Below are 25,665 nucleotides of genomic sequence, written 5' to 3'. Positions count from 1 at the left end.
AACAGATTCTCCCAGTTTGTTTTTTTTTAATGTTTCAGATTTTTAATGTGACTTTAAATTTTTTCTTTTCTCATTGTGTAAATTTAAGGTGTGCTGAGTCTTACTATGGTAGACTGGTGTATCATAGTTGGTTTTCATTTTAACAATATTTAGCACATCACATACTTATACTACGATATTATTGTCTACATTCAATCTACTGTACTATAGACCTCTATGGCTTTTTAGTGCTTGTGACAAGTTTGTGCCTGGAACACCATCAATCTTATCCCCTGTGCCCCCACATCTTGGTAACCAACATTCTCTTCCTTTTTTAAACAGGTTTGACTTTTTAGATTCCACATATTACACAGTACTTGTCCTTCTCTAACTTATCTTCCTTCCAATTCTCTCAAATTCAATACATAAACATAAGACAACTCCAACTGGAATACCAACAATGTACTTTTTAGAAAATTCAACAAGTAAGTTTAATTTTCACACAGAAGAAGAAATGCCTGAAAATAACAAAAGAAATACAAAAATGGTGACTGGGGAGGAAATCGGAAGTGGAGGGGGAGAGTTCACATTACAATCAAAGCCACAGGAATCAAGTCGATATTTTATTCACATAGGAGTTGAGAAGATGGAAGACAAGAAGAGAGGCAAAAATTCTCACAGAAATCATAGGGAATATGAAAATTTACCATATGATAACTGCTGTTTCAGTTCAGCAGGAGATGATCACCGACTTAGTAAATGGTCTGGCACAAAGGCTATCTTAAGCATACTCCGATGTGTCTCTGTTCTGACTCCAGACCCTTTTAGCTAAAGACCTGCTCCAGCTTTCTCATGGGTCCTCTGGGTGAGGACGAGATGACACCCCGAGTTGCAGGACTCTCGGAGGCCCATAGGCTGCTCCCAAGGAGGTTCACATGGTCTCCTGCTTCTTTCTTTGCAGCTTCCCTTTCTTCCTTCCTCCCTCCATTCTACACCCCCGAACACCTGGCTGGGGAACCCGCCTACAAGCCCAGATGAACCTTGCTTTCTCCCCTCTCTCAATGGAGAAGGGAAGGGGTTGCAGGTCAGGCAGAGGCTGGGCTGGAAGTCTCCTCTGCTCTCCATGTGGGAGGGTGGGCATCAGAGGGGCAGTATCAGGTATATGACCTCCCTTGTCCAAGCCTCCCTGGGAAGAGCTCCTCCACTGCCCAAGTCCACTTGGACCTCCAGGGGGATGCGTGTTCTGCAGCCAGGTCTAGGCCCCATTCCCTGAGCAGACCTGGCCCCTGGATACCCCTGCCCTGCTTTGCTCCTTCCCATGGGGTCCCTTTGCTGCAGGTGGTGGCCTCTTTCAAGAGCGAATCAAGAATAGCTCCTTGTGGCCCTCCCCCATTTCTAGTTGCCTTCTCCTCCCCAGCCCAGAGCCTGTCCTGCCCCACTGGCACAGGCCTTTAAAAGCCATTGTGCCTGCCCTCTTAACAGGCAAAGATAGCCCAAGAGATGCAGAGTTGCCCAGTCCACGTTCCACGCTGATCTGCTGCATCGAGTTTTAAGCCAAGACTCCAGTGGCCCGAATGCTGCTGGGGTTCCATGGCAGAAGGGAGCACAGGCCTGCCTCAGGAGGCTTGGCTTATCTCAGAGTTCTGTTGCAGAGAGGGAATGCCAGAGACACATGAGGAATGGCTGGGGGTGCAGAGCAGGAGGGCCCCTGTGTTCTGGAAGGTATGATGAAGGACCTGAGAACTCAGGAGCCCACTCACCTCCTCTCGCCTTACCAGAGGCTGCCCTGGAGACAGGAGGGGCCAGGGACCCCTGGGATGGAGAGGGCAAGTGAGGGGCCTGGGAGCCGGACTCCGGGCCAAGGGAGGCAGGCAGGAAGCCACGGAGGCCTGCGCTTCAGATGAGTGCGCTGAGCGGGAGCTGGCATCCAGCTTGCTCGGGGTCCTTCAGGATGCGGTGCAGGCCCCACAGCCAGGCCTGGTCCCGGCGCCCCTCCTTGGCGCCCAGCCACCAGAGGCCCCAGCTCTCACGGGGTGCGGCGCGGGGCTGAGGGGCGGTCGGGGGGCTGAAGGCGGGGACCCTTTCGACGTGCCGCATGAGCTCCCTCAGCTGGGCCTCCTGCTCGGCTCCGTCCCCCTTGTTGTTGAAGCCGCAGTGTCGCCTTGAGCAGTCCTTATGCAGCTTGGCCAGCGCCCGGTTGTCGGTCTTCTCCAGGTACGTCTCCAGCGAGCCGCCGTCCAGGTCTTCTTTCCGCGTGAACACCAGGACGGTGCGGGCCAGGATGCCCTTCCCGAACACCTCCTCGAGGCGCCTGGCCACCTGCTGGTCCTCCTCGGTGAAGCGGCCGAGCTGTGTCACCAGGAGCACCGCGTACGGCTCCGGCGGGGAGCCGGCGCCAGCCTCGAGGCCGACGCCCTGAGCGGTCCCCGGCCCCACAGCCCAGGGGGACAGGATGTCGGGGGTGTCGATGACCTGCAGCTCCCTCCCCTCCCACGCGCGGCGCCCCTGCTGGAAGGCCTGGGTCACCGGGCGAGCGCTGAGCTTGGACTCGAACACTCTCCTCCCGAGGATGCTGTTTCCCGTGGCGCTTTTCCCGCTCCCGGATTTTCCCACCAGGATGAGCCTCAGCGTCTGCGGGGTCCCTTCATCACCCCACAGCCCTGGAAGCATCGAGAGAAGGTGGGGGACCGCGGTTAGAGTGCGTCCCCTGCTTCAGCCTCCCCGGGGGCAGACGGTCCTAGTGGGAGCTGGACAAAGGAAGACCAGCGTCTGCATCCGAGATGTGCCCTAGGTTCACATGCTTTCCTTCCTTTTCTTTTTTCTGAATTTTGTTAGGGGAAAATAAGGTAGAAAATACATAATATAAAATGTACTGTTTGAACCACGTTTAGGTGTAGCCTTGGGTACATTCACATTGCTGGGCAGTCATCACTTGAGCATCTCAAGAACTTTCCATCTTCCCGAATGACACCCTGTCCCCATTAAACACTCACTCCCCATCCTTCCTCCCCACCACCTGACGTCCACTGCTCTTTCTGTCTCCATGTGTTTGACTGTTCTAAGGACCTCACATTACTGGGATCAGGCAATTTTTGCCCTACTGTGTCTGGCTTATTCACTTTGCAGAATGTGTGCAAGGTTCATTCATGTTGGAACAAGTGTCAGAATTGCCTTCCTTTTTAGGGCTAAATAATATTCCACTGTAGGTGTAGGTGTATATATGAATCCATATTCAGATATATATGGAGTTCAGGGGTTGTTCCACTTTTTGCTATTGTGAATAATGCAGCTATGCACCTCAGTGCACATATATTCAATATCTGTTTCAACTCTATGGGGTATATTCCCCAGAAGTGGAATTGTGGGATCATATGGTAGAATGCCACGTTTTATGCTTCTGTTTTGAAACTTCTTCTCGAGCCACCTATTCCCACCAGGTGGGATCATCCCCTCATGAACTGGGAGCCTGAGTCTCCTTGAGGACCTCTGGCTGGAGACCATTTCCAGGAAGAGAGTGAAGATGGAAGCACACAGTCTCTGTGTCTGTCCTCTCCCTGCCGTGATGGAACACACCACATCACCTTCACTTTTCCCATCAAGGAGTGTTGTGAGGGTGGGGTCCTTTCAGCCAGACCCCCAGCTCCACAGCACAGCTCACACTGGGGTCACAGTCCTAAGCTGCACCCTTGAAATTTGGGCTGGACACCCTCACCCAGGAGAATATCAGAACCATCAGCTGTGAATAGATGTTTCATGCCCATCTAATACTGAGGACCCCACGTCCAGATTTTAGAAATAACCGTGGCTGGAGGGCACGAAGGGAATTCCCTTCTTCTGGCCTTGCAGGTACCAGGACCCACAGTACATAGAGAAGCACCAAACCCTAGCTGATTTCCAACCTGTTCCCAGGGAAGACACTGCTGTGTCTCAGTGCAGAGCCCTCAGCCTCTTGAGGCCAGGACTGGGACCGTCTTCTTCCAGCTCTCCCCAGCAGGGGTGTGTTTCTCCTGCCTTTCTGCCTTGGTGGGCTGACCCACCCACCAACTCCAACTGTAAGACATTGCCTCCCTCCATCTTCTGCAGGTGACCTGAGTGAATGACTGGGAGTTCCACAGAAGCAGGGAAGGGCAATGTCCGTCTGTACTCAAATGCAAAGCTGGAGGAAGACAGTGGTCTCCTATCTGGGCAAGTCTGGAGACATTCATGCCATACCTTTGGACTTAAAAGCGAAATACATTGAGCGCAGAAGGGAATTTTAAAGTAATATTAACCCCAATTGCCGCAAAAAGGGTAAATCGGGTGTGAACACTGGGATTGTCACTTTCCAATGCAGCTTAATATTATGGGTTTCTCCCAATGGCCCAGGCCACTGAAGTTTGTCTAATAAAAACATAGGTGCATGGAACTGCATAATAAATTGCCAATCAATTCCTTTATCCAGGAAAGTGATGGATTTCCAGCATTCCTAAATTCCTAAGTTCTGTCTCTCCAGGTTAGATGGAAAGTTGAGTCCATGAAAGCGAAGCCCCTTACCCTGATGAAACAGCTTTTGCGGGGAGGGAGCCCCTTGGGAAGACAGAGCCCAGACCTGTGGGCCCTTGATTGCGTCCTATGTGTTCACTAGCGCTTTGCAGCCTCCGTGGTCCTGAGAGTCTCACAGTAGAGCCAGCGCGACAGCCACCAGGAGCCTGGGGTGAGCCGTCTGTCACATCCACGAACACATCCTTCCTGACACTCAGTGAAGGGGCAGTGGCTGTGGTCTGTTGTCCCCTGTGACCCACGGCACCATCAGAGGCCCTTCCCTTCTGTCTGGCTGGGGTGACGGGAGGCCCAACCCAAACGCCCAGTGATGGCCACCCCGGTGGGCGAATCTCTGACAGTGGGAACTCCTGCTGCCCCACCCAGCACACCACCTGCCCCTCAGGCCCCAGCCCCGCCTCTCTCAAGTTCATGTCTGCTAGAAAGTTGTTTTACCTCCTGACCCGTCTGGAGAAGGATCCTGGGATGCGCCTTCTTCAGGTTCATCTGAGAGAAGGATTTCAAATTCTTCTTCCTCAATCTAGAAAAAACCGTAATGTGTCTTACTGATGTTTCCTCCGAGATTTCAGGGGCTCCTGACTTTTGTCTTTCTCTTGCCCATGGAAGCTGTTTGCATCGGTTTGTTGGCATGGGATGGGTGAGAGGGTGTCTGAGACACTCGCTACCTCCTTTAGGGACCCTGTTTCCCCCTTCCTTCCCCTGCACTTGTTCTCCACTTGGGGAGTGGGGGGGATTCTGTGATGGGGAGAAATGACTAGAGATGCGTCCTGACAGACACTGTCCTGGGAGCAGTGGCCAGAGTGCTGGGTGGACGTGAGCAGGACGTTGCTGGAGGGGCTGGTGAGGGGCTCATGGGGCCAGAACGATCTGTGGGAGGAGCCTGTCAGTGAGGGCCGCAGAGGCCAAGCGCTGGGTGGTGAGGAAGGCAGCAGACACGCACAGGCTCCCTCTCCACGTGGTGTCCAGTCCTGCTGGGAGCCCTGGGTCCTCAGCGCTCAGCTCCAGGGCACCAACTCGGGTGGTCATGCGGTCGGGGCCTCCGTGTCCCCAGAGATGTGGATGCTGAGTCCAAACTACACATTCCTGAGATCTTGGCCCCTGGAAGATTCCAGGACATTTTATGATGTTTTCTAGAGCAATTCCCAGTCCTCTTTGCCAAGGAGGGCATTGTCACCTACCAGGAATTCCTGTCATCCACTCTCAAGCCCAGAGAGCTGTCTGCCCAGCCCCCGGCCCCCTCACCCCAGACCCTGCCCAACAGGGCATCACCACACGTGCACCACGCGCCATTGTTTGTCTCCAACATGGAGCAGATCTGTCACCTTGTGAGGTTTCTCAGGAGAAAAGTGAGACTCACAGAGCGTCCTGCCCAAGGGTAAGCAGGGAGCACCAGGCAGAGCCCAAAGGCTGCAAGGTCCTCCTGATTCCCCTGGCTCCTCCCATTGCTCCTGAAACAGGCACACAGACACAGACACTCTCACAAACACACACTCACAAACATACAAACAAAAGATACACACAAACACAACACATACACTACTTACACACATACACGTACAAAAGTACAAACACAGCACACAAACACAAACATAAGATGCAGAGACCACTCACACACATATATTCACAACAACCAATAGATAGAAACACAACACACACCATTCACGCATATGCTCACAAACATACAAACACACATATCAACATACATACAAACATAACACACATGGAAAACACACATATACTCATCTATACACAAATAGACACACTCAACACACAGATACACACCAACATAACACACACACATATACACACAAACACATTATGCACAGCACCCCCACAACACACTCTCAAGCACAATACACACACACAGACTCACACACACAGGCACAGTCACCACGGCCTTGGACTTACCGCCCTGCTGTCCGTGCGGCAGGAGGAATGCCCGTGTCTTGCTTCTCCTGGGGCCGTGTGCTCTCCTGAACTCTCTGTGTCTCCATTGAGAGCTAACACACTGCAGGCCAAATGGAGGAGATCAGTGACAGTGCCCCAGACGTACACACACACAGAGGACATGGCGGGTATTTTTTCAGTATACGTGATCCGGACGCTCAGCTCAAGAGCTGCGTTTGAGAGCGCAGCCTTCAGCCCTGAGAAGAGGGAAGAGGAAGTGGGCGGAGCCCCCCAGCAAGGCCACCCAGACAGAAAGCTCTGCAGGCTGCACTTGTCTGCAGCCCTGGTGGCACCCCTCTCAAGTATTCTCACCTGGAAAACCCCATGGACAGAGGAACCTGGCAGGCTGCAGTCCATGGGGTCACAGAGAGTGGGACACGACTGAGTGACTTCACTGGTAACATCAACAGGGGAAACAGGAACACGAGTGTTGTTATTACTCTTATCCTGCGTTAGGACAACTGGCTCAGAGGCTTAAACCAAAGCAGCAGATCTTTCAGAAAACGTGCTGCCAGCAGAATGATTTTTTACTGATTTCCTCCCTTTTTGAGAATTCCCCTTCCTGCAGACATCCTCTGTCTTCTCCATCATGACACATACTCCCTGACTCTCTTCCTCCCCCAGCTCTTCCTTCAGCCGCTCCATTGGCTCCAGGGTCGCCAGTTTGCTGACCCTAGATCTTGAGATTCATCACCTCCATCATCCCATGAGCCTCACCGGCCAATTCTTTACAATAAGTGTCTCTCTTTACTTGTGTATATCCACACACATTCTGTGCCTGAACATTCCAAGATCTGTGTCACATCAGAGTCTGGGTCTAAGGTTTGCTTTCTGTGTTTTCTCCTGCCTTTAGCACATCCTGTAATGTTGCTGAAAGTCGGACATGATAATATCAGATATGAGGAATTAAGGTGAATAGGCCTGTGGTGTGAGAGTTTATGTTGACCTGGCTGGGAGCTGGGCTGTGTTTAACGTTTGCTGGAGCTTCATTCTCCTCTGGTGCCCTTGTTTGTCTCCCCAGTTGTCTGTGGGTTTCCCTAAAACCCCTTCTTAAATAGAACTTGTATCTTGCTGTTCACTCCTCTTTATTCACTGTTTTCATCCTGTGTCCTGTGTTGTAGGGAGGAGTGAGGAGGGAAACATTACTTAGGGATTGAATCTCACTCTCTCAGTGGGTCTGTGTTCCTAGGCTGTGGGCATCACAATTTTTCTTTTCTTTTTTTTTGCTTTTCCTCCTCTTCTCCCCCTTTAGGTGATACTGGCCAAGTATTAGTCACTTTCAACTTTTTTCCTCTTTGTTTTCTCAGAGGATCTTTCTTTTATTTGATGCTTGGACCTTGAAGAACTTTTCAGTTACTTGAATTCCACATTCCCATTTTTATTCTCTGGAACTGCTTTAAAGAGCTGAAACCAAAATATTTCTCAGGGGGTGTATTCTATTAATAAAAATATTTCAATAAATATTTTGGAGGTTTAAGGATGTATGGAAGATTCAAATGTTCACTATTAACACTATTTTAATTTTTTTTCCAAAGGAAATATATACTGTAGACAATATTTCTTCTAGACAAAAAACTACATGTATAAAATGTAAAGGTGGATGTGAAATTATCATTATTTGTAGATGCTTTGTAAGTCTGGGAAAAATTAACAAAGTAAGCTGATAAACTATTATGAACAATAGGAGAATTTAGTAAACTGATGGATGCAAAAGTAAATAAAAATCATAAAAATCGTCTACCATACAAACAACTGTCAATTAGGTCTGACTTGTGATTTTTAAAACAACAACAAAATAAAAATACAGAAAATAAAAAGTCTGGGAATGAACTTTTAAATTGCATAAAAATCTAATGAAGAAAACTCTGTGAAACTTCCAAGGATGTGAAGCAAACAGAACTCTCCTATGCTTAGGGAAAATGTGTATTAGTAGAACCACTTTGGAAAATGCTCTGTAGTACCTCAGAAACCTGAATATTACACATAGTCAACCTTCCCCATTCTACCCCAAGGTGCAAAGCAACAGAAATGTGTGCTTGCCAACAAGGTAGTATACACAAAATTTATAGCAGGATATCCAGAATAGCAAACCACTGGACATAGTGTCAATCCTCTCACCACAAAAAACAGAAAGAAAGAAAAATGGTAACTATGTGAGGTGATAGATTCATTGGCTTGATTGTGGTGACTATTACACAAACTATGTATCAGATCATCAAGTTGTATGTACCTTGCTGCTGCTAAGTCGCTTCAGTCATGTCCGACTCTGTGCGACCCCATAGATGGCAGCTCACCAGGCTCCCCTGTCCCTGGGGTTCTCCAGGCAAGAACACTGGAGCGGGCTGCCATTTCCTTCTCCATGTATGTACCTTAAATTGGAAAAGACTCTGATGCTGGGAGGGATGGGGGCAGGAGGAGAAGGGGACAACAGAGGATGAGATGGCTGGATGGCATCACTGACTCGATGGATGTGAGTCTCAGTAAACTCCAGGAGTTGGTGATGGACAGGGAGGCCTGGCGTTCTGGGATTCATGGGGTCACAAAGAATCAGACATGACTGAGCGACTGAACTGTACTGAAGGCAGCTGAATGCCATGATATTAGTTTTTTAAATTTTTTATTTTATTTTTTAGCTTTAAGCCAGCTTTATTGGGGGTATAAATGACAAATTATAATTATATAATTATGTATGTACCTTAAACATATATAATTAAGCTGACTTAAAGCTAAAAAATAAAATAAAATAATTTTAAAAACTAATATCATGGCATCCAGCTGCCTTCAGTTCAGTTCAGTCGCTCAGTCATGTCTGACTCTTTGTGACCCCATGAATCCCAGCACGCAAGTCCTCCCTGTCCATCACCAATTCCCGGAGTTCATCCAAACTCACGTTCATCGAGTTGGTGATGCCATCCAGCCATCTCATCCTCTGTTGTCTCCTTCTCCTCCTGTCCCCAATCCCTCCCAGCATCAGAGTCTTTTCCAATTAGTCAACTCTTCGCATGAGGTGGCCAAAGTACTGGAGTTTCAGCTTTAGCATCATTCCCTCCAAAGAAATCCCAGGGCTGATCTCCTTCGGAATGGACTGGTTGGATCTCCTTGCAGTCCAAGGAACTCTCAAGAGTCTTCTCCAACACCACAGTTCAAAAGCATCAATTCTTCGGCACTCAGCCTTCTTCACAGTCCAACTCTCACATCCATACATGACCACTGGAAAAACCATAGCCTTGACTAGACGGACCTTTGTTGGCAAAGTAATGATGTCTCTGCCTTTCAATATGCTATCTAGGTTGGTCATAACTTTTCTTCCAAGGAGTAAGTGCCTTTAATTTCATGGCTCCAGTCACCATCTGCAGTGATTTTGGAGCCCCCCAAAATAGTCTGACACTATTTCCACTGTTTCCCCATCTATTTCCCATGAAGTGATGGGACCAGATGCCATGATCTTCATTTTCTGAATGTTGAGCTTTAAGCCAACTTTTTCACTCTCCTCTTTCACTTTCAAGAGGCTGTTGAGTTCCTTTTCACTTTCTGCCATCAGGGTGGTATCATCTGCATATCTGAGGTTATTGATATTTCTCCCACAATCTTGATTCCACCTTGTGCTTCTTCCAGCCCAACGTTTCTCATGATGTACTCTGCATTTAAGTTAAATTAGCAGGGTGACAGTATACAGCTTTGACGTACTCCTTTTCCTATTTGGAACCATTCTGTTGTTCCATGTCCAGTTCTAACTGTTGCTTCCTGACCCGCATATAGGTTTCTCAAGAGGCAGGTCAGGTGGTCTGGTATTCCCATCTCTTTCAGAATTTTCCACAGTTGATTGTGATCCACACAGTCAAAGGCTTTGGCATGTCAATAAAGCAGAAATAGACGTTTTTCTGGAACTCTCTTGCTTTTTCGAAGATCCAGCATATGTTGGCAATTTGATCTCTGGTTCCTCTGCCTTTTCTAAAACCAGCTTGAACATCTGGAAGTTCACAGTTCACGTATTATTGAAACCTGACTTGGAGAATTTTGAGCATTACTTTACTAGCATGTGATATGAGTGCAATTGTGCGGTAGTTTGAGCATTCTTTGGCATTGCCTTTCTTTGGGATTGGAATGAAAACTGCCCTTTTCCAGTCCTGTGGCCACTGCTGAGTTTTCCAAATGTGCTGGCATATTGAGTGCAGCACTTTCACAGCATTATCTTTCAGGATTTGAAATAGCTCAACTGGAATTCCGTCACCTCCACTACCTTTGTTCATAGTGATGCTTTCTAAGGCCCACTCGACTTCACATTCCAGGATGTCTGGCTCTAGGTGAGTGATCACACCATTGTAATTATCTGGGTCATGAAGATCTTTTTTGTACAGTTCTTTTATGTATTCCTGCCACCTCTTCTTAATATCTTCTGCTTCTGTTAGGTCCATACCATTTCTGTCCTTTATCAAGCCCATCTTTGCATGAAATATTCCCTTGGTATCTCTAATGTTCTTGAAGAGATCTCTAGTCTTTCCCATTCTGTTGTTTTCCTCTATTTCCGGCTGCATTACTTCATGGCAAATAGAAGGGGAAAAGGTGGAAGTAATGACAGATTTCCTCTTCTTGGGCTCTAAAATCACTGCCGATGGTGACTGCAGCCACGAAATCAGAAGACCATTACTTCTTGGCAGGAAAGCTATGACAAACCCAGAGAGTGTGTTGAAAAGCAGAGACATTACTCTGCCAACAAAAGTCCATATAGTCAGGGCTATGCTCTTCCCAGTGGTTATGTACGGTTATGAAAGCTGGACCATAAAGAAGGCAGAGTGCCAAAGAATTGATGCCTTTAAACTGTGGTGCTGGAGAAGACTCCTGAAAGTCCCTTAGACAGCAAGATCAAACAAATCAATCAACCCTGAATACTCATTTAAACGACTGATACTGAAGCTGAAGCTCCAGTATTTTGGTCATCTGATGCAAACATCAGACTCATTGAAAAATTCCCTGATACTGGGAAAGATTGAGGGCAGGAGGAGAAGAGAGTGTCAGAGGATGAGATGGTTGGATGGTGTCACTGATGCAACGGACATGAATTTGGGCAAACTCAGGAGATGGTGAGGGACGGGGAGGCCTAGCGTGGTGCAGTCCATGGGGTTGTAAAGTGTTGTACACGACTGGGTGACTGAACAACAAAGCCAGGAGAATAAAGTAGCTGATCCAAATTAATGGGGTTATCTAAATTATATCTTTATATTATAAATTATGGGGCTTCCCCAGGGGCTCAGCAGTAAAGAATCCCCCTGCCAGGGGAAGAAACACAAGAAATGCAGGCTCAATACCTGGGTTGGGAAGATCCCCTGGAAAAGGAAATGGCAATCCACTCCAGTATTCTTGCCTGGAGAATCCCATGGACAGAGGAGCCTGGCAGGCTACAGTCCATGGGGTCACAAAGAGTCAGATACGACTGAGAACACATACATTATAAATTATATATAGTGGGTTTTATTCATACAATGGAATAGTACATAGCAATGAAACTGCATGATTTATTCCTACATATAACAAAGTGGATGCATCTCAAAACATAATGGTAAGAAAAAAGAAAAGGCAGATACAACAGAATACCTACTGCATGATTTCATTGATAAAAGGTACAAGAACAGATAAAGCTAGTCTATGCTATCACAAGTTCAGCGAGAGGTCACCCCTAGAATGTATAACTGGGGCCTTTAATTTGCCAACAACATTCCGTGTCTTGAACTGTGTGCTTGTTACTTGGGTGTGTTCCATTTATGACAACTGAAAATTCAGTGAGCTGTAAACTTATATGAACCCTTTCCTCTTTTAACACCATACTTCTCACACACACACACACATACACACAATCAAAACTGAAAACAAACAAAAAAAAGAAAGTGACTAATGAACACACACACACACACACACACACACAAGTGCATGGACCAAAAAATGCAACATGCCTGAAAAAAAAAAAAATCATGAAATTCCCCATACACCTTCCTAAGTGTACTAATGCATTTAATTTAATGCTGATTTTTTTAAGGCCTCTGTAACTTTGGTTTTGTATACTAGATAGGGACATTGGTTCTGAAGTATGAAAGTACACTTGTAAGGATAGCCAGCTTCCAGAAGGAGTAAAATAATCTCAAAGGATGCAGTCACCAGAAATGCCCCAAGCCCTACGTTCCACCACAGAGTCCACAACAGGGTCCGCAGGATGCTAAGCCAGGCCCCACCTCCCCAATTATTCCCCGCTTCCTGCTCAACTCGGGGAGGAAGATCACACCGTGTGCTTGGATGAGAATCACTGGCTGAGTTCACCAGGAGCAGATTCTGAGATTAAAATGCTGCAGGCGTGAACTTTCTTTAGGAGAGCTCTTGGGATGGAAACCTGTGCGACCCTGAAGGACGTAGCATGGAGCGGAAGGAGACGCTGGGCTGTGATGAGTCACAACGAGGCCGCAGCCACATCACCTGGCACTGGAGCTCGGAGGGCGGGGCAGACTTGTCCCAAACTGGGGTGCTTGTGCCTCTGCAGGGACCAGTCCTAAAATGTAAGTGCCCTGGGAGTAGGGGGGGACCATCTCGGAAGAGAGGAATCTCTTCAGCTGAGAATAACCCTGAGGGAATGCCATAAGGCTGTGGGAGGGCGTCACCCCGGCCCATAAGAAAAAGACCCAGATTGTCCCACAGTCAGTCTCCCCCATCAAGGAGCTTCCACAAGCCTCCTATCCTCATCCATCAGAGGACAGACAGAATGAAAAGCACAATCACAGAAAACTAACCAAACTCATCACATGAATCACAGCCTTGTCTAACTCAATGAAACTATGAGCCACACCATGCAGGGCCACCCATGAAGGACTGGTCATGGTGGAGAGTTGTAACAAAACATGGTCCACTGGAGAAGAGAATGGCAAACCACTTCAGTATTCTTGCCTTGAGAATCCCGTGAACAGTATGAAAAGGCAAAGAGCGACTGAACTGAACACTCCTGTCAGCAGGGAGACTGGGGGCTTCAGTCCTGAAACTGTGGTGGAGGTGGATCTCAGTGGCAGATCATAGCAGATACTATACTGAGCAAAATTTAGGCCATTTCACCATCTCCAAAAATGCAAATACCAGAGAGGGTGTGGAACAAAGGAACCCCTTCTACACTGTTGGTGGGAATGTAAATTGGTACAGCCACAATGGGAAACACTATGGAGGTTCTTTAAAAAACTAGAAATGGGGTTGCCATATAATCCTGTAATCCCACTCCTGGACATATAACTGGAAAAGACAAAAACCCAAATTTGAAAACATTCATGCATCCAGTGTTTGTTGCAGCACTAGCTACAGTAGCAAAGACATGTAAGCAACCTAAATGTTCATTATATACATGGACTGCTGGCCATAGAAAAGAATAACATAATGTCATTTGCAGGAACGTGGATGGAGCTAGAGGTTATCATAGTAAGTGAAGTAAGTCATAGAAAGAAAAATATTTTATAATATCACTTACATGTGGACTCTAAAATACAAATGAACTTATTTGCAAAACAGAAATAGACTCACAGACATAGAAAACAGAGTTACCAGAGGGGATGGTGGGGAGGGATAAATTAGGGGTTTGAGATTAGCAGATACAAACTACTGTAAATAAAATAGATAAACAAGGACCTACTGTATTGCACAGGGAACTGTATACAATAGCTCAACCTATAATGGTTATTATATATAATCTTAGCCTATATATAACCATATATATATAAAGTGAAAGTGTTCGTGACTCAGTCGTGTCTGACTCTTGCAACTCCATGGACTGTAGCCCACCAGTCTCCGCTGTTCATGGGATTTTCCAGGCAAAAATACTGGAGTGGGTTGCCATGCCTTGCTCCAGGGGATCTTCCTGATCCAGGGATCAAACCTGGGTATCCTGCATTGCAGGCAGACTCTTTACTGTCTGAGCCACCAGGGAAGCCCTATATATATCGATTTATTGTACACCTGAAACAAAACATTATAAAGCAAGTTTAGTTGTCTTTTTGAAAATCAGGCGAACTTCAATGGGTTTTCTGAAGCCAACACTATAATCCAAAGCAATGATTCAGATTTTGGAATCTTGGTAGTTCCGCAGGTACATGGACGGAAAGGTCCCTGCAAGGCAACACCGAAGCACCAATCCCATTACCAGGAAATGCTTTCTCTTTCTATTTGACTACATCTTCATCACCCCACCCAACCTCAGCTTCCTGTGGTCAGAGACTGCAGAGGGAATGAACACACTTTTCTTCAAATGAAAGCAAATACCAGTTCGGGTAGCTTTCCTGGAGAGGAGCTGAGATCTCACCAGTTCTGCAAGAGAAGGTGAGACTGGCCAAGATGAGGGCAATGGAGATTGTGAGAGGGCTATGGGAGGGGGCTACAGGAGGGGGCAGAGGGAAGAGAAATAGATGGGGGCCCACATGGGAGTGGAATAGGAGGGGAAGCTGAGGGGTTTATTCATATGATGTCCACACATCTCATATTTAACCAGACAGGTGTTTGTTTTTTTGTTTTTTTGCTTACAAAAGTTTTAGTTGTTCTCAAAAGTCTTTATGATATAATGTTAGCTATAAGTATCATGATATAAAATCATTAATATGTTAGCGTTGGAAAACAAGACATACAAAAAGAAGGAAAGATGTTTATATGAAATAGCCTCTAATTTGGGAGTAGAACTATATATAATTTTTATTTATTCTCTTTGCAAACTGCTCTCTATTTCACTGAGTTTTCAAAAATGTGCCCATAGTTTAGTGATGAACATTTATCACAAAATGCACACAAAAGGTTAGTGTTTTTAGAACATTTAACACTTAAAACTTTTTTTTTTTCCTGCATGATGTACACAAATTTCTGACTCTGGAGCAAGAGTACACAAACTACCCTCCATAGGCCATATACGGCCTGCCACCTCTTTGTAAATAAAGTTACAGTGTAACAGAGCTACCTAATCCATTTACTAGTTTACTGTGATCTGGGGCCACTTTTGTGTTCCAACTAGAGTTGACTGGCTGTAACTACAAAGTCTAAAATATTGTATTTACTGCTGGTCCTCTTCAAATTTGCCAACCCCTGTAGAAGAGTAATAAATGCAATCCTAATAAATGAATTTATACCGTGATGTCATTTTCTTTCTCTTGAAAATATGTCCAATTTCACATGTGTATTCCGGGAGCAAATGCAACTCAAAGGCAACAGGACAAGATAGAGGTCATCCTTAGTTTGTAACATGCATGCCTTCATATTCAGACCCTGACCTTGGTCCTTGATAAACTGATGATTTATTTATTCCAGAAAGATCTTTCAAGACTAAAAACTTATGCAAAATACCTAGTAGTTTCCTTTTAGACATTAGACAGTTAAAAAACTGCAAACATTTTTAAATCTCCTTTCTCCAACCTCCTGCTATTTGTTAAGTATTATGTATTATGTATTATTTTTACATTTTCCAGGAATCTTAACATTCTGTTATGAAACCACTGTTTCTACTGTTTCTGTGTTGCTTGTAAAAAATTGTGACGCCAACTCAACCCCCCTATTATTTACTTTTTTCCTTGAATAACTTAAGAATTCCTTCTTTGTGCTTGGAATGTGGTATGTCACATCAAATGAGAATTCAGTGTTAAATATCCTACATCAAGTTTCCAGGGAATGAAATGTAGTCTTCTTTTTCCTAAAGAGTTAGATTTTTGAGGGGGTTATTTCTCCCATTTCAAGGAAACTACTGGATTATGCTTCCTGGGTTTTATTTATTGATTTTTAACTTCAGCAACATCAATCCTTTTAAAGTAGGATTTGTTGTTGCTCCTACTCACATTTTAGTTGTTCTCTAACTGTTGAACCTTCTGGTATTTCAGATTTTCATTTGCTGTGTTTCTTACTAAGGCTTTCCTATTAATAAGACATTTACTTTTGAGTTATATCTTTTCTGATCTCTTTGCTTCTAAGTCATTTATGGGTCCTAAAATGATTACACTTTTGATCTTCACTTTGTTTCTTTGAGTCTGCATTTTCTTCTCATTCTTCATTCTAACATCTCCTCATAGGAACTTTGTTTTTGAGTTTGTATTCTAATTATAGTGTTTCATAGTTTAAAGCACATAAGGGAATATTCTTTACATTGGGTTATGTTCTCCTGTGATTTGATTCCATTTTTATGTATCATATTCATTTATGTGTAGAGAAATAGTGTGCAAACATTTTTGTTTAACTTCTTCCTTTCTCATTTTTTGATGTTTGCCCAGCTGATGCATTGGGGTTTTTTTTATTTATTTTGATAACTTCTGTTTTCTAATTATATAGTGTTGTGATCTGTTCCCCCTCTCAGTCCTGTGGTCCTATAGTCATTGCTATAACTACCACATTATTCATAGTTTTAATTTTTTTAACTTTATTTTATTATGGTAAGAACACTTAAGATGAGCTCTAACCATAAAACAGTCTGGAGGAGTCTCAAAAAATTAAAAATAGAGTTATTAAATGATCCTGCAATTTCACTTCTGGGCATTTATTCAAAGAATTGAAATCAGAATCTTGAAGAAACACTAGCATTTCCACATTTATTAGAGCACTATTCCCAACATTCAAGAAGTGGAAACAGCCTGAATATCCATCAACAGATGAGTGGATTAAAAAATGCATACAGTGGAATATTATTCAACCTTAAAAAAGGAAAATCATGCCATATGAGACAATACAAATGAAACGTGAGAACAGTATGCTAACTGAAATGAGCCAGTCACAGAAAGACAGATACTGTGTGATTCCATTTATGTACAAAATAGTCAAAGTCATAGAATCGGTGAGTGGAAAGTGGCTGCCAGAGGCTGGAACATGGGTAATGTATTGTGCACGTGCTCTTTCGTCAGGTGGGGCTGAGCTTGTCTTCATAGTGTACTTTTTAGCCAGTGTATGTTGCAATAATGTTACCTGGAAACCTGTTGTTTTCCTTCAATACAGGTTAGTGACCCCAAGGCAGACTTTCAGAACTGGAAAGCCATTTGGACAGCATTCCATTAAACCTACTCTAATTCTCTTTATTCACTGAAAAAAGAACCAAATACCAGAGAACTGGTGACTCTGCAAGGCTCAAAGAGGTTGACAAGAGAAGATGAGAACCTTGCCCACTGACTTATCATCTAGATTCCCACAACACTTCACTAGAAGGTGGCTGCAAATATTTTAGGATGCATAGAAATAGAAAGATTATTTTCTAAAAAATATAACCACAATATCAAAGGTAGTATACATTTTTAATTTTATCAAATATCCTTTCATTAGATTTCATGGATTATCTCATAATTTATTTATAGTTTACTTTGTTTGCAGCAGGATGCAAAAAAAAAAAAAGTCCAATAAAATGGTCCAAGGTCATTTTATGCATTTCCTGCCTCAGATTTTAAATCAGTCATTTCTCCAAGAGATCCTGGTTTATTTGAGCAGAAATTGATCCTGAAGACTATAATCTGGGCTGGTCTAATTAGCTCATCCAAGGCATTCTTCTTTTCTGTTACACTATTTTTGATTGCAAACATTTATTTTTGGTTCTTAAGGTTTCATGTCTGTGCTTACATGGCCCATCTGTTCTTACATTAGAGCCCTAGAATATTCATCTTAGTTGTTTTGAATTCCTGGTCTAATCATTCCAAGATCCCTGGGTGGACAAATAAATCTTGCCTGCCCTTTCAATAAGTAATGAATATTGCCCACTATCAAGTCATCAGCGTTGCAGCCCCAGACAGTGTGCCCTGAGGGGAATTCAGATTGGAGAAAAACAAGATACTGGCCCTAAACAGCTAAGATGCATATCCAAGGAATGGTTTCAATGAGCCCAGATTCTTGCATCTTCCCATATGTAGAAAAGCACTATAATCATTCATTTGAGTGTCTGGCTTTTTGTGATTAGAAGTAATCTTTTGATGCTTGACCTTACATTTTGTTTTCTTTGTTTTGTTTTCAATGAAGGTTCCTATATATCCTGTCTCCTCCACTACCTCTTTGGAACAGTTCCTCAGAGCCATCTGAGAGAGTGTCTCCCAAGCTATAGTCTTCAGTACTTCCTCAAATACAACATCATTCTCAACCTTTAGGTTGTGCATTTTAGTTCGGTCGACACCTGCCATGTCTAGTACTGGTGCTTGCTCTGTCTTTTCAAATTACGTTTTTTTCTCTTTAGTATGTCTGGTAATCTTTCTCATCAGCTGGACACATCCTGGGTAAACAGAACTGCTGCTGTAAAGAAGCCTTTAGTACTGCAGTGCTGGGGTAGGGGAGGGAACATAGTCTATTGTCTATGAGCACATCTCAGTTCTAATGAGCCTTTGCCTCTGGACTGTGAGCCTCACAAGTGTTTTTCTTCCCCACCATGGGTTCGAGCGTTCGAGTGGACTGGAGGTGGGTATTTCCCTTTTCCTATGTGAACGGCTTAGAACTGACTGTACTAGTATATTTTTCTTTCTCTAAGTGAGTTAGGCTCTGATAAAACCCAAGCAGGTCAGGCTCTGGTTAACTGCTTTCCTCTGAGGGCAGGCCTTGTTGAAAAGAACAAGATGCTTTGCCCTATTTCAAAATGATTTCTTTTCCCCTCCCCTGCAGGAAGCACTAGGGGATTTTTTTGGATATTTACTATCAGAACCTAGTGGGGCTCCCAGAAGTAAAACTCACAAAAGTGTGGGGTCGCTCTATGACAGGACCCTCTTGGAACTTTAACTCCATGCTGACCATCGAGCAACTGGTCAATCCCAGTTTTGCTGCCCCAGCACTGGTGCCCACGGTGAGTCTCTGCTCTCCTGAGCCATGGCTCCCTGTATTTCCCTGTCTGTTCTCCAGTCTTGGGGGCAGCACCTCGCCCAGTCTCCTCAAAGCAACCTCTGAAGTATTCGAGAAAAGTTGATTTTTCAGTTCATTCAACTTTCACTTATTCTTAGGATGGAGTAGTGACTTCCAAGCTTCTGACATGTAACCAGAAACTGAAAGTCCAATTTATCAATTGGATTCCATATTGTATCTGTATTTTGGGCTCAGTTTAGAAATGTTTTCCTCACTCTCATGTTTTGAAAAAATGTGTTTGCTTTCTTCCAATAGAATATAGTTTTTAACAAATATTTGATGAATTTGGGATACTTCTTGCATTGGTATGAGGAATGAATCCAATTTTATGCTTTTTCAAATGGTTAATCAGTTATTTCAGTACTTCTTATTACAATGTCCATCTTCTCTCCACTGATATGAAATGTTGCCTTTATTATATACTGAATTTCCCTATGCAAATGAACATTTGTAGAGATTTTCTGTTGTTCTGCACTACCCCCCTACACTGGCCTATTTGTGCACCAATACCCTAAGAGGCTCAATGATGTTATTTACTATCTGGCCTCTCCTTTTTTCTTTTTCTAATTCTCATTCCTATAGTCACTTTCTCTTCTATTTGCATTGATGGATATCACAGAAACCATTGAAAAGTGAGGTGGGATGATTATAGTTTTAGTGAGAAAGTATTTCTTCATTAAGTAAGTTGCTGGCTTTCAGGATGAGTAGAGAAACAGATAAGAAAGTATGTGTCAATTCATATTTTATGAAATGTTTTTACTATGAAAGGCTATACTAATATAGTAATTTTCCTCTTATCAAACCTCCCCCCTCATGCTAGTGTCCCAGAGTAAATCCCACATAGTTATGATATAACATTTTAAAAATGTAGTCAGATTCTGAGGATGTCCCTGGTGGTTCACCCTCCCAATGTACGGACCCCAGATTCATTTTGGTGAGGGAAATACATCTCACATATCACAATTAAGAGTTCAACTGCAATAACTAAAGATCCTACATGCTACATTTAAAAAATATGTCACAATGAAGATTGAAGATCCATGTGCTGGTGTGGCCAAATAGGTAAATAAATATTTAAAATAAATTTTTAAAATGTCAGATGCTGTTTTCATTAATACTTGATTAGGATTTTGTATTGATATTCATACATGAGATTCACCTGTAGCTTTCTGTTTGATAAAATCTTTGTCAACTTTGTGGCTCAAAGTTACATTTACTTCTTAGAATTTTAAGGTTTACCTTATTTTCCTATATTCTGGAGTAATGTAAGTAAAATTGGGATTCTCAGGAATAAAGTCCCCATGATTCTGGAGGGTTTCATGGAATTCTCCTGTGAAACCATGTGAGAGCTGATGCTATCTTCCGAGGAGCTTTTCCACTACTTTCTCTATTCTTCCTTCCATGAATCCCGTTCTACTTCAGTGTTATATCTCTGTTGCATTTTTCAGTTGCTAAGTTGTGTCCAACTGCAGCCTTCCAGTCTTCCTTGTCCTTCACTATCTCCCAGAGTTTGTTCAAACTCATGTCCACTGAGCTGGTGATGCCTCCAACCATCTCATCCTCTGTCACCACCTTCTTGCCCTCAATCTTTCCCAGCATCATGGTCTTTTCCAATGAGTTGGCACTTCACATCAGGATGTCCAAAGTACTAGAGCTTCAGCTTCAGCATCAGTGGTCAAAGTATTGGAGCTTCAGCTTCAGTATTAGTCCTTCCAGTGAATATTCAGAGTTGATTTCTTTTAGGATTGACTGGTTAGATATCCGTGCTGGCCAAGGGACTCTCAAGAGTCTTCTCCATCACCACAGTTCGAAAGTGTCAATTCTTCAGTGCTCAGCCTTATTTATGGTCCAACTCTCACATCCATACATGACTACTGAAAAAACCATAGCTTTGACTATATAGACTTTTGTCGGCAAGGTGATGTCTCTGCTTTTTAATATGCTGTCTAGGTGTGTCATAGCTTTTCTTTCAAGGAGCAAGTGTCTTTTAATTTTGTGGCTTCAGTCAATATCCACAGTGATTTTGGAGCCCACCAAAATAAAATCTGGCACTGTTTCCACTTTTTCCCCATCTATTTGCCATGAAGTGGTGGGACTTCGATGCCATGATCTTTGTTTTTAGAATACTGAGTTTTAAACCAGTTTTTCCACTCTCCTCTTTCACCCTCATCAAGAGGCTCTTTAGTTTATCTTTACTTTCTGCCACTAAAGTGGCATCATCTGCATATCTGAGATTGTTGATGTTTCTCTCAGCAATCTTGATTCCAGCTTGTGATTCATTCACCCCAGCATTTCACATAATGTACTCTACACAGAAGTCAAATAAATAGAGTGGCAATATACAGCCTTGAGATACTCATTTCCCAGTTTTGAACCAGTCCATTTTTCCATGTCTGATCCTAATTGTTGCCTCTTGACCAGTTAAAACCAGAGACATGTAAAGTGGCCTTGTATTCCTATCTCTTTAAGAGTTTTCCAGTTTGTTGTGATCCACATTCAAAGGCTTTACTCTAGTCAATGGAGCAGCAGTAGATGTTTTTCTGGAATTCTCTTGCTTTTTCTATGATCCAGCATTGTTGGCAATTTGATCCCTGGTTTCTCTGCCTTTTCTAAATCCAGCTTGTATATCTGGAAGTTCTTGTTTCATGTACTGTTGAAGCCTAGCTTGAAGGATTTTGAGCATTATCTTGCTAACATGTGAAATGAGCACAATCGTACAGTAGTTTGAACATTCTTTGGTGTTGCCTTTCTTTGGGACTGGGATGAAAACTTTTTCCACTCCTGTGGCTACTGCTGAGTTTCCAAAATTTGCTGGCATATTGAGAGCAGGACTTTAACAGCATCATCTTTTAGAATTTTAAATAGCTCAGCTGAAATCCCATCACCTCCACTAGTTTTGTTCACAGTAATTCTTCCTAAGGCCCACTTGAGTTCACACTCCAGGATGTCTGGCTCTAGGTGACTGACCCCATGTGATTATCTGGGTCATTAAGACCTTTTTTGTATAGTTCTTTTGTGTATTCTTGTCACCTTTTCTTAATCTCTTCTGTTCTGTTAGATCCTTGCCATTTCTTCCCTTTATTTTTCCCTTCTTTGCATGAAAAATTCCCTTGTGAGTCATTCAGTCATGTCCAACTCTTTGCAACCCCAGGACTGTAGTCCACTGTAGCCCACCAGGCTCCTCTGCTTATAGAATTCTCCAGGCAAGAATACTGGAGTGGGTAGCCATTTCCTTTTCCAGAGAATCTTCCTGACTCAGGGATCAAATCCTGGTCTCCTGAATTGCAGGCAGGTTCTTTACTGTTTGAGCCACCAGGATAGCCCAGTTATCTTGAAGATACCTCTAGTCTTTCCCATTCTATTGTTTTCCTCTATTTCTTTGCATTGTTCACTTAAGAAGGCTTTCTTCTCGCTCCTTGTTATTCTCTGGAACTCTGCATTCAGTTGGGTATATATTTCCCTTTCTCCTTTGCCTTTTGGCTCTCTACTTTTCTTATCTATTTGTAAGGCCTCCTCAGACAACCACTTTGCCTTCTTACATTTCTTTTTCCTGGGGATGGTTTTGGTTACACCTCATGTACAGTGTTACAAATGTCTGTCATAGTTCTTCAGGCACTCTGTGTAAGAAATCTAATCCCTTTAATCTATTCATCACCTCCACTGTATACTCATAAGGGATTTAATTTATGTCAAACCTGAATGGTCTAGTGGTTTTCCCTACTTTTTTCAATTTAAGCCTGAATTTTGCAATAAGGAGCTCATGATCTGAGCCACAGAGAGCTTCAGGTCTTATTTTTCCTGACTGTATAGAGCTTCTCCATCTTCAGCTGTAAAGAATATAATCAATCTGATTTCAGTATTGACCATCTGGTTGGGGTCAATATTGATAAGCTCTATTTGCCCACAATAGATGTATGTAATTTAAAATTTCAACATTAGCCGATCTGTTTTCTCAGTCACTGCAGGATTATTGTCTCAACTATGTAGCCCAATGACCATCAAACCCACTTCAAACATTTTATGTTATGATAAATCATACGGCACCCATTATTGCTTCTAAATATTAGAGTACTTTTACAATAAGAACATCAAATTTATCTTCCTTCGTGCAACTTGAAAAATAAGACTAGGTTAGTTCTATGTGGCACGTGCAAATTTCAGGACAGGTTTCACACGTCTCACCATGTGGTTGTTTTCCTTCCATATTGAGAGTCTCCATGTGGGACTATTGTGCTGTCTCCTCCATCCATGTTTTCTTTCTGTTTGAGTCTAGATTGTTAGTGCTTTTCAATGGGCACTCTTTCATAGGATAGGATGCTAACTACTGCCCCCAGGATTCCTCAAATTCAATTTTTAAATCTGGAATTTTTCGAAAACAAAATGTATATATTATTTTGTTAAATGGAAAAAAAATTACAGTTAAAAAAATTTTTTAACATGCAAATGCTACTTTCATTACAGCAACACAAGAGAGGCATTTAGTGGGAATTCAAATAATAAATAGAAGATATCAAAGAATGAATCCTCCGTGAAAATACTTCACCTGGCTTAGGAGACTTGGAATGATTTATATATTCAGTAGAGTAAGAAATCAGGGTTGAGAATGGTTTCAAATTAATCTAAACACTTTTTTTCTTTTCTTTGTAAACTATAACTGACTTGCCTACACTCCACAGCCTCTGATGTGGACATGGCTGCCACTCAGGACATTAGTCTGAGGATCGTGCTGGTCGGGAAGACCGGAAGTGGGAAAAGTGCGACTGCAAACACCATCCTCGGGGGAAAAGTATTCGAGTCTAAGATTGCTGTCCAAGCTGTTACCAAAACTTGTCAGAAAGCATCCCGGAAATGGAAGGGGAGAGAGCTTCTTGTTGTTGACACCCCAGGGCTCTTTGACACCAAGGAGAGCCTGAACACCACCTGCAGGGAAATCAGCCGATGTGTCCTCGCCTCCTGTCCCGGGCCTCACGCCATCATCTTGGTCCTGAAGTTGCACCGTTACACACAGGAAGAGCAGCAAACCGTGGCGTTGGTCAAGAATCTGTTTGGGGAAGCAGCCATGAAGTATATGATCATCTTATTCACTCACAAGGACGAGCTGGAGGACCAGAGCCTGAGCGACTTTTTGAAGAATCAAGATGTAAACCTACAAAGCCTCGTCAAGGAGTGTGGAGAGCGCTGTTGTGCCATCAGTAACAGCGGACACATAGAGCAGGCTGAGAAGGAAGCTCAGGTGCAGGAGCTGGTGGAGCTGATAGACAAGATGGTGCAGAACAACCAAGGGACTTACTTTTCTGACACCATTTACAAAGACACATTGGAAAGGCTGAGAAAGCTGGAGGAAGTCTTGAGTAAAAGATATATTGATCAATTAGAAATAGAAATCCAAAAAGTGGAAAAGGAGTGTGCTCAAGCATGCGAAAAGATTATGCAGGAAAAAGAGGGGGAAATTGAATTACTAAAGATGGAATATGAAAAAAAACTAAGAAACATTAGGAAGGAGGCTCAAGACAATGTATTTAGCCATGTATTTGATGACATTATGAAGGTGCTCTCAAGAATATTTCCTTTTTTCAGGAAGTAACTATTTTTTCACAGTTTACTATGGTTAGCAAAGCATCTCTCCAGCTTACTCCCTATTGCTGTCCATGCCTGCCTCCCCTCCAACAAATACCAACTACAAAATTGATTAGTTTGAGCTCTGGTTCATTGGACATGGTTCAAAGACTCAAATGAAAGGAATTACAAGGCTGAAATGCATCTTGCATTGAGCATTAGCACTACCTGTGAAACACATTACACAGGCCCCTTGTGAATATTGAGTAAATATCAGCAAAGCTTCCAGTCCCCCCAGCAGCATTTTCTCTGGTTTGTGAGAGATGAGATAATAAATTTTTGTTGTTTTAAGCCACTAAACTTTGGGGTAATTTGTTACACAGCAGTAGATAACTAGTACAAGGTGTAATGTATGTTTATGCATATATACAAAATATTTCTTTAAATATTGGCCACTCTGCTTGCCACTGGGGAAAGGAATTTCAGATTCTGGGAATCAGGGGTGGGAGGAAACCTATTTTGTACTGTAGACCCTTTAATCTATTTCAGTATAGTTTTTATCCAACAAATGAACAAAGAGACAATAACATTTGTAATAGCCTCAAATAAACAATAATTCCAAAGGCCCATTTCAAAAACAGTTGTCTTATTTGTCTCTGCTTTCCTTTTCTAGGTGTTGGCTTAAAGTTCTTCTGCCTATAAATTTAGATCGCTCTGTGCCAGAATGTTCCATTTCCCCCTGCAGATCCACTCTCTTACCTTTTATGTCCTTTGGCCCTGCCAGGGACCACATCCTGGGGT

At 43.4% G+C, this 25,665-nt stretch overlaps 3 protein-coding genes across 8 annotated transcripts in view; 2 read left to right on the top strand and 1 right to left on the bottom strand.

Moving 5' to 3' along the window:
* Positions 1 to 445: 445 nt before the first annotated feature.
* On the bottom strand, positions 446 to 6,630 carry GIMAP6 (GTPase, IMAP family member 6). 2 transcript variants are annotated; one of them, XM_086398179.1, is made up of 3 exons: positions 6,427 to 6,630; positions 4,954 to 5,038; positions 446 to 2,639 (listed from the first exon to the last, which is right to left on the bottom strand). In XM_086398179.1, the coding sequence occupies exons 1-3, from the start codon at positions 6,586 to 6,588 to the stop codon at positions 1,876 to 1,878; spliced, it is 1,011 nt and encodes a 336-aa protein (XP_086254305.1). In that variant the 5' UTR covers positions 6,589 to 6,630; the 3' UTR covers positions 446 to 1,875. The 2 variants fall into 2 exon arrangements, with proteins under 2 accessions (XP_086254305.1, XP_086254306.1); XM_086398180.1 differs by lacking the exon at positions 6,427 to 6,630 and having other exon boundaries at positions 446 to 2,726; positions 4,954 to 5,000.
* An 8,056-nt stretch (positions 6,631 to 14,686) lies between these two features.
* Positions 14,687 to 25,502, top strand: LOC147373460 (GTPase IMAP family member 7-like). 5 transcript variants are annotated; one of them, XM_086398197.1, is made up of 3 exons: positions 14,687 to 14,802; positions 23,770 to 23,891; positions 23,985 to 25,502. In XM_086398197.1, exon 3 carries the CDS (start codon positions 23,999 to 24,001, stop codon positions 24,890 to 24,892), a length of 894 nt encoding a protein of 297 aa, XP_086254323.1. In that variant the 5' UTR covers positions 14,687 to 14,802; positions 23,770 to 23,891; positions 23,985 to 23,998; the 3' UTR covers positions 24,893 to 25,502. The 5 variants fall into 5 exon arrangements, with proteins under 5 accessions (XP_086254323.1, XP_086254321.1, XP_086254322.1 ...); XM_086398196.1 differs by lacking the exon at positions 23,770 to 23,891 and adding an exon at positions 17,440 to 18,873 and having other exon boundaries at positions 14,697 to 14,802; XM_086398195.1 differs by lacking the exon at positions 23,770 to 23,891 and having other exon boundaries at positions 14,695 to 14,802.
* The window catches only part of GIMAP2 (GTPase, IMAP family member 2), a 34,529-nt gene continuing 23,559 nt past the window's right edge, over positions 14,696 to 25,665 (top strand). Inside the window, 1 exon segment of the mRNA XM_086398181.1 lies at positions 14,696 to 14,802. The gene's annotated coding sequence lies outside the window, so the exon portion shown is untranslated.

Source organism: Bos grunniens, chromosome 4 (assembly GCF_055505025.1).
Source record: "Bos grunniens cultivar Pamir isolate PY7600 chromosome 4, Bosgru_T2T1.0, whole genome shotgun sequence".
Classification (NCBI taxonomy): Eukaryota; Metazoa; Chordata; class Mammalia; order Artiodactyla; family Bovidae; genus Bos; species Bos grunniens.
Note: the sequence above shows the minus strand (reverse complement) of the source record. Positions and strands in the feature narration are given on the sequence as shown.